This window comes from Emiliania huxleyi, assembly GCF_000372725.1.
Source record: "Emiliania huxleyi CCMP1516 unplaced genomic scaffold EMIHUscaffold_63, whole genome shotgun sequence".
In the NCBI taxonomy this organism is placed as follows: Eukaryota; Haptophyta; order Isochrysidales; family Noelaerhabdaceae; genus Emiliania; species Emiliania huxleyi.
In genome coordinates, this window is record NW_005197273.1 from 205,511 (window position 1) to 216,576 (window position 11,066).

The window sequence follows — 11,066 nt, forward strand, 5'->3', positions numbered from 1 at the left end:
AGTCACGTCGGCGTCAAAGGAGCGACGTGCGACCTGTCAGAGCTTGATCTCCGATCGCAGCTGCCTCTGCGCGTCCTGGGGAGGCACCAAATGTCGCCGCCGGAGACGACTCGACGCCGCTGAGATCGGAGATCAAGCTCTGACAGGTCGCACGTCGCTCCTTTGACGCCGACGTGACTCACCCGTGCAGACCACATCAGGACAGGGTCTCGACACGCTCGGTACGACGCCTGCGACCCGTCTTGGGTCAGGTGGCACGACGCTCATCGCGCCTGCCAGCGCTGCCGTGCAGGTTGCCACGACGAGGTCGAGAACGCTTCTATACGCTCGCCGAGCCTTCCTTTCCATCCCATAAGGTAGCCTGGGAACGGTGGCGGTCAGAGGCAAAGCCTACGAGGGGCGGTGGAACCACATGTCACGGCTACTGCCGGCTCCACCCCACGATAGCCTCCGAAGGCTGACTTTGCGGCACCATCATCGGACGATGTCGACGAGTTTGGTCGCTCTCGCGGTAGCCAGATGACCTCTCTTCCTAGGATCATCGGCCATGGCCGCAGGGAGCGCGGGGGAGGGCGCTGGGAGCAACACGGAGCTCCGTTGGACGTTTTCAAGATTAGCGTGTCAGAGTGAATTGGAACTAGCCAAAGGTGGTTCCTGAGAAAATCTGCTACAGGCCTCGTCAGGTTTTTGCTCATGGTGCATTTACTCACACCACCGCAGTACAATTGATTGAGTCCGGGTTTTTTATGCGTATGATTGTAAGGGCGTAGGGACCCGCCCCAGGACAGGCTCTGTCGTTCTGATGGAATGCTCTGGTGCCGAGGAGAGCCGCTGGCAAGAGGTAGATGTGAAGCCACGACGGGTCGGTACAGCAGGCCGACCAGAGAGTGCAGAGTGAGCACTGCCCCTCTCCAAGATCGACTCCTGAGGAGAAGCCCGCCTTGGACCATCAAGGGGAGGCCAGGTACACTTGACCCGCGCAAAGAGCTAGATGCAGCCGTCGTCATTCTACGGCCTCAGAGCGTATGCCTTGCCGCCGGACGGTGGCGGTCGTGTCGGTGGTTGGGCCGTTTTGCACGACGGCTGTGGCGGCGCTCTGGAGGGGAGGGCGGCCACTTTCGGGTGGTGGATGACCGGCCTTTGAGGTCTTGCAACCCTAGCTGTGACAGCTTTGGACAGCTCGCGTAACCCTAGGAACAGCGGGCCGGCTAGGGTTGAGGCCACACAGCCCGGGACATGACAAGGGTGGTGGAGGTCCGAAATCACGCCGCTATGCCTCGGCTCCAGCGAGGTCTCTCAGGCCCTAGCTCAGGTATATGCAGTAGCCGGAAGCAGGGAACACTCACCCCCCAGCACCAGTCTTCTAGGTGGAGGCGGGCCCGCTGGTATCGTCGGGAAGGTCGAGGAGGGTGGGTGGATGAGCGAGAACTGGTCGCTCGCTGGTCCTCTCGGCTCAGCCACGCGTCGGACCAGCTCGCACGAGCTCCAGGCAGCCACCGGTCGCCACGTGCAAAGCGTACGGGTCGCCGGCTCCCCGTTTTGCTCTCACGCTGGCCGGCGTAAAACTGTGCTGACAGTTATCAAGCCGTACCCGTCGCGTTTCGAAAGGGAGCCCTCAATCGACCCCTCTACACGCACCGCCCCATCGCTCTCCACAACCGCTACCGTGGACATCAAGCTCCTCGACTCGATCTGCGGCTACGACGGCGCTCTAGCTGCTGGCTCTCGCGGGTGTCCGGCGACCCGCTCAGGCTTGCGAAACGGCCGGCAGCGGCGACGTGTTTCGAGCTCGCTGGCCGTCTCCGCCCAAGGCGCCGCCGCGACCGCGGAGCCGGCGGCGGTCGGCGGGTCGACGGACCGACCCTCCGCCACGCTTGCGAGGGCCGTCGCCGCGCCCTCCCCGCCCGTGTCGTGGCGCACGCCGCCACCGCCGCCAGCCACGCCGGCCGGGGGCGGCGGCGGCGGCGGCGGCGGCGGTGCGGCGGCGGCGGGAGGAGCAGGCCGCGGCATGTCCCCTCCGGAGAAGGAGAACCTCTTTGCCGGCGACGACAAGCCGCAGCAGACCCCTCCCTCGCCGCGCCGCCGCGCGCCGCTCAGCGCGCCGCACGAGGCGGAGGCGCCAAACTCGCCGCAGCCGCGCGCGCCGCTGGCTATGATGTATCTTATTCCGGGGCCGGTGTGCGGGGAGCGGACCTTAACGACTGCCCAGAAGCTTTCTGTGCGAACCATAAGGCCCTAAACCATCAGCACATGTCCCCTGCAAAACATCATAGGCGTTTGAGCCGTATTGGAGGAGCATCAGCCCTCTCTAGATCGGCCGTTGGTCTCTGCAGACCCCCCCCCCCGGAGCAGCAGAGGCTCCGTGCCGTCACAAAACCGACCCTGAGAGTCGCCCGTGGCAAACCTCCGCACCACCACGCGGTCCACACGTACCGTGGGCATCCCGGCTACAGCCGACAAGCCGCGAGATGGCCGTCAGACCGAGTGAGGACCGATGAGGACCGATCCGGAGCGCCGTTCGGAGGCGTGCGGAGGGGCAAAATGCGTGGTTTTGGGTACGTAGCATGCCCGTAGAAGATACAACACGAGCAAATTAGGCGCCAAAGTACTCGCCCGACATGCCACTACTACTCCATGCCCGTATAGTCGATACTCTGGCGCGCCCGCATCCCCGGTCGCCCCCCCCCGCCATCACACGACCGCTGCTTGCTGCGCGGCGGCTTCTCAACCGAGGCTGGCGATGGGGCGGTCGAGCGTACGGCCGGCCGGCGCGCGGGGCTCCCAGCGCTCGTCTCGGCAGGCGTGGCGCCCCGCACCTCCGCCTCAAAGGCGATGCGCTGCGTGGCGAAGGGGTCGCTGCCGAGAGCCGCCCTGCCATTGACGCGCCGCTCGTGGGCAGCAGCCATGTCGCCGCGTGCCTCGCGCAGGTTCATCAGCTCCCACGACGTGGCGCGCCCTTGTCGAAGCTCAGTCGCGCTCTTCATGCCGCCCTCGATCGCGTCCATCGCCTTGCCCCGCGCGTCGGTCCGTGCGATCAGCTGCTCGGCCCGCATCACCTGCTGCTTAGCGGATCGGTCGGGATGCTCGAGCGGCTTGATGATGAAGTCGCCGTCCGTCTCGTCGTCCGAGTCGGGCTCGCACTGCCTCGACTTGTAGCCTGTGCGGACGAGGCGGCGCTCGGCGCGCTCCGGCTCGCGCGCCACGGAGAGGTACGTCTCCGCCTCTTTGAGGTCCTCCCCCTGCTGCGCGACTGTGTGGTGAGTGTAGTGAGAGAAGGTCTCCTCGATCTTCTGGTTGCCGATCGAGGCGCCAAACGCGTAGGCCTGGAAGAACGAGTGGAGCGCAGGGAGGTCGGCAGGGTCCTCCCAGTTGATCTTCCGCTTCTCGTCGCAGAGCTTCGCCCAGTCGGCCTTCTTTGCCGCGTTGTCGCCGAGCCCGAGCGCGTGGAACGCGATCTTGATCTCGGCCTGGTGCTGCTTGACGTGGTCCTCGAGGATGTGCGCCTGTGCGGTCCGGCCGACGGAAATGAGTGATTGAGCTGGCGGGGGGGAGGCTTAGGGGTCGAGTCTCGAGCTGTGGGGCGGGGGGTGGAGGGCGGGAGCGCGGGGGGGCGGCCTCTCACCTCCTCTTTCGAGTCCTCGTCCTCAAACGTCGACGCGTCAGCCGCGGGGCAGCTCTGCATGGGCAGGCACATCTTGACGATCAGCCGGGCGAAGTAGGGGCCGAGCCAGTCGCGCGGGCTGCGGTTCTCCTCCTCCTCGCGCTGCTCGTGCTGCTGCGCCTCGTCGGTCACCAGGAAGAAGATCCAAGGCGGGCGCAAGTACTTGCACCAGTGCTTCTCGCACACCGCCCGCGCCTGGTCGCCAAAGACTGGGAGCCGCGCGAGCAGCACCTGCTTCACCGCGGGGAGCACCTCGAAGCCCCACGCAGGCGCCAGCCGGTGCGGGTCAACCGTGCGGCCGCCGTTGTTGACGAGGCCAATCGGGCCGCACGCCTCGCTGAAGATGTCGCGGCACTTCTTCTCAACCGCGCCGCTCTTCTAGGCTCAGAGCCGGAGGGTGGCTGGCTCATGTAGGACTGTAAAGGATCAAAACACTGCTTCACGCGAACGCTCGCAAGGGACGTAGGACCGTGACAAGATTGAGCACAAGGAAGTGCATGGCGTTCGAGTGAACGCCGTGCAGGCAGCCCGTGCCTTTTGGTGTACCCCGTTTGTGCCGCGTCCTGTGCCCCCGAGTTCATTTTATAAAACAAGGAAGCTCGAGTATTGACATTGGGGGCACGGCGCGGGATGCGCCGTGCTAGTACACTGTGTGTAGTGTGTAGTGTGTGGAGGGTGGCACAGGCGTCCGAATTCAGACGGAGACCTCGAGAGAGTAGTGCCGAAGGCGCTCTTTTTGAACGAGAAAACTGCACCCTAGAAAGCCGTACCCCCCAATTCCCCCGACGGCGTTTGCCTGACTGACATCACACCAGGCAAGCCATGGCACTTTCCTCGTCCGCTCGCGCTTGCCGCGCCGCATTGCGCCCAACTATGCCGCCGCGAGCTGCACACCTAGACCCCCGCGACGCCTTTGCTCACGGGTCCCGCCGCCCCCTCACCACCCCCACCACGCGATGCGCCTTCGCTCGTCGCGCGAGCTGCTGTACCCCCCTCGCGGGCCTCGCACCGCCTGCCTACTCCCGCTCGCAGGTACCGAGGAAGCCGCGAGACGCGTCCGCTGCTGCCCACTCCCCACCCTTGTCCCGCGCGACCGCCTCCCTCTCTTCTGGCAAGAGAGCGACCCGCTCTCGCTCGCTGGCCAATCGCCGCCCGGCTCCAGTCCGAGCGCCGAGGACGCGAGAGAGCGTGCCGGCGGCCTCGTCTCGACGCTCACGCCGCGACGTGCTGCCCGTAGGCGCGGCTCTCCTCCCTCCGGCTCGCTCTCTCATCTCATTCAGCATGCACATGCCCCTTTGAGCAGCACCATTTTTGTGCAGCTGTACTGATTTCTTTTTATCTGTGTAGGCGAGGCTCGAGGGCATGGGGGGGGTAGGCGGGGGGTAGGCGGGGCTGCGTGGGTGGCGGGCGGGCTCGAGATCGCGCGACTGATCGATCCGTGGGGAGATTCCCAGAGATTTTATCATACCCGTATACCCCCTATACCCCTTATACCCCCATATACCCCCATATACCCCAGAAACTCCCCAGACATCTCAATACCAGTTTTTTACCGTCTTTCACATGGTCGCGATCCCGTAGGCGCTAGGCGCTTGCCTTTCCTGCTACGAGCCGAGATTGACCTGAGATTGCCCCCGCCGAGCAGAGTTCCCGCCTGCTCGCATCTCTGCACTGCGTCTAGAGAGTGCCACTCTGTGTCCGCAGCCGCGAGGGCCACTCGAGCGCTGGCCTGCACCTCCCATCGGGGACGCCACCTTCAACCGCTTCTGGATCTGCAGGAATTCATTCGACCAACATGCTCAAACTCGAGTTCGTGCCGGCCGCCGGTGACAAGCTCGTGCTCAAGCTCTCTCCTCTGCCGCCGCTTGCTGACAAGCAGGTGTGCGTTAATTTGCAGTGTCTGAGGGAGGGGATATGCACACGCGCACCGCTGCAACGCACGCGACGCTGCGCCTTCGCTGCAAGACTATCCTCTCGCGTTCTGTGGCTGACAGGCGTCTCTGGCGGACAACACGACCGTCATCGACTCTGGCGGAGGCAACGCCGTCGGCATCCCCTCCGAGCCCGTCTCGCTCAAGGATGGCATCGATACCGGCACCGGCGGCACCGGCACCGCCAGCACCGGCACCGGCAACGTCCCGCCCGAGGGCGAGCCCGGCCCGCTCAAGGACGGCATTGACGCGGGCGGCGGCAACGTCGCGGGCGAGTTGTCGCCGATGAAGTCCTTTGCGAAGGTCGGAATCGTGCCGGCTGACGACGGCCGCATCACGCTCGTCATCTCCGCGTCGGTGTCGCCTTCGCTCCTCGGAGCCAAGGTGCGCGTGCGCACGCCAGGATCGTGATCATCCCTCTCCCGTCTCCGAAAGCTTGCGCGTACTCTCCCTCGCCCACAGGCGTGCGGCGTCAAGAACGTCAACATCTCCGTGGCAAAGTCTGGCCCGGAGGGCGTCCTCAAGAAGGACTCGGCCGCGGAAAAGGCGCCCGACGCGGGCGCGGTCGACTCGGACAAGGCCAAGGCCATGTTTGCCGCCCACGCGCCGAGCCCCGCTGTTTTCTGGTCCAAGTTTACGCGCCCGACCGGGCCACCGACGGCCCCCACCGGCGCCGTCAAGGGTGACCTCAAGAAGGACATCCCTGCGGCAGAGACTGGCGCGGAGGTCTCCTTTGACGAGACCGGCGTCATCAAGATCGACCCGGCGCTCAAGCCGGCCACCAAGGTCGCCACGGCCGTCAAGCCGGCGGAGGCCGGCGGCGCGCCGCTGCCGTCGTTCATGGAGTTTCCGGAGCCCGCCCAGGCGGCGAGCGCCTTGCTTCTGCGCCGTGCGCCTGCCGACCCACTCCTTTACCTCACCCCGCTTTCATTGCGTAGGGCGACGACGGCTGGACCGTCTCGGCCAAGGAGTTTCCAAAGGAGAAGCCCGCCCCGGCGGCGAGCGCCGCATTCTGTGCCGTGCGTCTGCGCGGACCCACTGACTGACCCCATGCGCGTTCGATGCGTAGGGCGACTGGATTGTCTCGAACTCGCGCAACAAGACGGAGCGCAAGGGCGAGGTCAAGTCCACGAAGGTCTCCAACAAGTACGATCTGCTCGAGGACGTCGAGACGAACGTCAAGGCGGAGATCGACGAGGACGAGGACGAGAAGAAGGGAAAGGAGAAGGGCGCGGAGAAGGAGTCCTCGGTGCACGCACTCCCACACAGACGACACACACTGCCCCGCGCCTTTGCTTGACAGCGCGTCGCGCGCGCCGCAGTTCGAGTCGGTCTCGCCCGAGTCTGTCGGGTCGGGCGGCAACGAGGGCGGCATCGTCGGTGGCAACGACGGCACCGACACCGGCAAGGCGCCCTCCAAGATGACCCGCGGATCCACGCCGTCGACCACAAAATCGGTGCTCGCCGCCTGCACGTGCGGCTTCCGCCCCCTGCCTGCCGCTCACAGCCAGTCTAGCGCCCCTGTTCAGGTCGCGACGGTCAAGCCCAAGACGGTCAACCCCAAGACTGCCACGCCGGAGGGCTCCGTCTCCGCCTTCGGCTGGCTGTCGTGGCCCACGCTCTGCTGGCACAACGTGCTCTGCACCGTCTTCATCTGCCTCACTGCGGCAAGTGCGAGCGGCGGGGCTTGCGCCTACTTGTCGCACGGCTCTGACGGGCTTCTCCCTTCGTCGATCGCTTTGCCCGACGCGACGGCGCTCCCGACCGAGACTGAGCGCGGGCCGCTGTTTGCTCCGCATCTGGCGCCGTGTGGCGCCGGCTTCGTCCCGACGTGCGAGCAAGCGAAAGGCTTTGGCCTCTGCGACACCGCCAACGCGGCGTGCGACGAGGCGTGCGTCGAAGAAGTGATGATGGCCTGCCCCGTGACGTGCAGCCTCCCGGCGGAGGCGACGTCCGGCCACCTGGCCCCGGACGCCGCCCCTTCCGACTACGGCAAACACTTGCCACCGGCCGCAACGGAGGCCATCTGCAGCACCTGCGCAGCTCAACCCGACCTGCCCTGCTGCCACGACCACCCGCACGAGGACAATGGCCGCCGCCTGGCGCAATCGTGCACCGACGCAATCAATGACGCGCCCGCCCAGACACCCGACGTCCCGACTCTCGGGGCTGCCGTCGCCCAGACTCTCGGGGATGCCCTAGTGACGACGTGCATTGACGTCTTGAACTTGCCGGCGACAGACGCCAGTGGCAAAACTGCCTCCTGCGGAGCTCGGATCGTGTTTAAGCAGGAGCCGGCTGGGGGAGCCCTTTCTTTCGCTGCGGCGAAGCAGTTTGTCGCCGACGAGATCCCTAACCCGTGCGGCCCTTGCGGTGCCGTCGTGTGTACGGGAGACCGCATTTTGGCAGAGGCGCTTCAGCAGGGGTGTACTGAGGTGACGGGCGATTTGACTGACAACCTGCGTCAACCTGGCGCCAGGGGAGACGTCAACCTGCCCAACCTGGAGGGCGTGGACGGAAAAATCTGGGTGGGGGCTTTTCCCCCCCTCCCGCCCTTCCGCACTGCCTCCCCCCCCCCCCCCCGCACCGCCCTACACCGCACCGCTGCCCAGCCCCGCCCCTCGCCACCGCGACAGGTGGCGTACAACTACAACCTCGCCTCGCTGGCGATGAACAACCTGCGGTACGTGCGCGGAGGCATCGGGGTGCGCGCCTCTCCCCCTCTCCCGCCCCCTCCGCACTGCCTCCCCTCCCGCACACCACCCCACTGCCCAGCCCCGCGCCCCTCGCCACCGCGACAGGTGCAGGGCAGCAACCTCGCCTCGCTGACGATGGACAACCTGCGGCACGTGCGCGGAGACATCTTCGTGCGCGCCTCTCCCCCTCCTCCCGCCCCTCTGCACTGCCTCCCCTCCTCGCATCGCCCCTCCACCACACCGCTGCCCAGCCCCGCGCCCCTCGCCACCGCAACAGGTGGAGGGCAACCCCAACCTCACCTCGCTGACGATGAACAACCTGGAGGGCGTGGACCGAAAGCTGAAGATGAGCAATCCGGAGGACTATAAATACGAAAATGGAGCTATATACGTGCGCGCCTCTCCCCCTCCCCCGCCTCTCCGCACTAGCCCCTCCCATCCCGCACCCTCCCTGCACCACACCGCTGCCCAGCCCCGCGCCCCTCCCCACCGCGACAGGTGGTGAACAACCCCAAGCTCGCCTCGCTGGCGATGAACAACCTGGAGTACGTGGACGGAGGGATCTACGTGCGCGCCCCTCCCTCTCCCGCCCCCTCCGCGCTGCCTCCCCTGCTCGCACTTCCCCCCTCCCACCGCACCGCTGTCCAGCCCCGCGCCCCTCCCCACCGCGACAGGTGCAGAACAACCCCCTCGCCTCTCTGACGATGCCCAACCTGGAGCACGTGGGCAGAAACACCTGCTCCAGGTGCGCGCCTCACCTGCTCCGGGTGCGCGCCTCTCCCCCTCTCCCGCCCCCTCCGCGCACTGCCTCCCCTCCTCGCACCGCCCTACACCGCACCGCTGCCCAGCCCCGCGCCCCTCGCCACCGCGACAGGTGAGGGACAACAACAACCTCGCCTCTCTGAACTTGCCCAACCTGGAGCGCGTGGACGGATGGATCGAGGTGCGCGCCTCTCCCCCTCTCCCGCCCCCTCCGCATTGCCTCCCCTCCTCGCACCGCCCTCCACCTCACCGCTGTCCAGCCCCGCGCCCTCGCCACCGCGGCAGGTGTACGGCAACGACAACCTCGCCTCGCTGACGATGCCCAACTTGGTGAACGTGGGGTACGAATCCATCTCGGTGCGCGCCTCGCCCCCTCTCCCGCGCCCCCTTCGCTCTGCCTCCTCGCACCGCCCTGCACCGCACTGTGGGAAATGGCGTCCCATTGCAGCGGTGAAAGCGGGCTTGCCGGACCCTCTCCCCAGGTCACCCCCCCTCCCGCCACCTGCGACCTGGGGCCAGTCTACACGGACAAGTACGGCTACTGCTGATCGAGACGGCCACTGCCGGTGGGAGCCACCCCTCTGCTAGTCCCGCCCGCCGCCGGGCCAAATCTGCCCCTGCTAGCCCGCCGCTGCCCCAACTCTAGCCACCCCCCCCCTGCTCGGCCATGCCCCCCACACGCAAATAGCGAGGCGGGCTAGTTCGAGAGAGCGAGACGGCCGCGCGAGAACGGCAGTGGGCGGCCGAGACGAGACCCAGAACGAGACCTACAAGACGAAACCTATAACCCAAACACGAATCTACCGTAGTAACAAGTACGATGCCTTCTCCTCTCAGGGTTATTTGGATACGCCGATGTCCTCGTCAACAACAGTAGTCGACAACCAAGAGTTGGGGGCTCTCGCCGTGCTCGAGCGATCTGACTCGTGCTCTCTCGCTCGTGATGGTAGAGGCACTGTACACGTAGTCACGATGTCGATTACCTCCTCGCAAACACCGCGCACAGCACCAGCATGCTGCCCGCCAGGCAGCAGAGTGCTGCACCGGCGTGCAGCGGACGCTGCGGCGCTGCGGCGCCGCCTCCCCGCCCTGTCCACGGAGCAGGCGAGCGGCGGCACGGCCTTCCACCAGCTGCAGGAGGTGCGCACTTCCGAAAGGAAGCACCAGATGCACCTTCAGCACACGCAGCTTTGCGCAGCGCAGCGCACGGGCTACGCCACGCAAAGCCGACCCTCAGTCTGCCCAAGAGGCTGTCTGTGGAAGGCCTGGCAGCGCGTACTCGCCTCCTCCGCGGCCATGCCCTCCGCACGGGCGAGCGAGCAACGCGAGAGGGGACACAACCATTTCTGGAATTCTGGCCGCCGAACTTTTTTTTTGGTGCGCTCCCGCGCGTTCACCGGATTTGTCGCATGGCCGACTCGCGCTCCTGCTCGGGCGACGACAGCGAGGCAGAGCGTGAGGCTTTCTTCAGAGCGCTAGACGAGCACCAGGGCCGCCAACTCTGGAGCCGCGCCGACTCCGGGGCCGAGGAGGAGACGCCGTTCGGCGATCCCGCGGGCGGCGTCCGCGAGGCGACCCCATGGCCAGGCGAGGCGGACGGAGTGATCTACCGGCCGCACGGCTCGCTGCTGCAGTCATCGTTCGCCCCTCCCGACGGCCGCGCCTCCTTCTGCGAGCCGCTGCCGCAAGCGCCGGCGACGCCGCTGCCGACGCCGCCTCCGCGCCATGCTACGCCCTTGTCGCGGCAGTCGGCCGAGGCTGGCGGTTGGCTCACGCCGCGACTTCCGAGCGGCGCGCGCTCGCGCGCGGTCGGCGCGTCCGCCCTCCCCCACTCCCCGGGCTCGGACTCCGCAGCCCTCGAGCTGGAGCTGGCGCGGCCTCTCTCTCTCTCTCTCTCTCTCTCTGCTGCTCCGCCTGATTCTAGCCACCTCTCTCTCTCTCTCTCTCTCTCTCTCTCTCTCTCTCTCTCTCTCTCTCTCTCTCTCTCTCTCTCCCTCTCCCTCCCTCCCTCCCTCC

The 11,066-nt window shown here is 66.6% G+C and overlaps 2 protein-coding genes across 2 annotated transcripts; one reads left to right on the top strand and one right to left on the bottom strand.

Annotated features, from left to right (window-relative positions):
* Nucleotides 1–2,627: 2,627 nt before the first annotated feature.
* On the bottom strand, nucleotides 2,628–4,523 carry EMIHUDRAFT_104868 (hypothetical protein; the record flags this gene model as incomplete). The annotated part of the gene is made up of 3 exons (XM_005763469.1): nucleotides 2,628–3,503; nucleotides 3,623–4,039; nucleotides 4,491–4,523. The coding sequence occupies 3 exons, from the start codon at nucleotides 4,521–4,523 to the stop codon at nucleotides 2,628–2,630; spliced, it is 1,326 nt and encodes a 441-aa protein (XP_005763526.1).
* Nucleotides 4,524–5,295: 772 nt separating this feature from the next.
* On the top strand, nucleotides 5,296–6,224 carry EMIHUDRAFT_437675 (hypothetical protein; the record flags this gene model as incomplete). The annotated part of the gene is made up of 3 exons (XM_005763470.1): nucleotides 5,296–5,540; nucleotides 5,656–5,976; nucleotides 6,055–6,224. Coding segments are annotated over exons 1-3 (573 nt in total), but the record flags the coding sequence as incomplete, so codon positions are not given.
* Nucleotides 6,225–11,066: the final 4,842 nt, after the last annotated feature.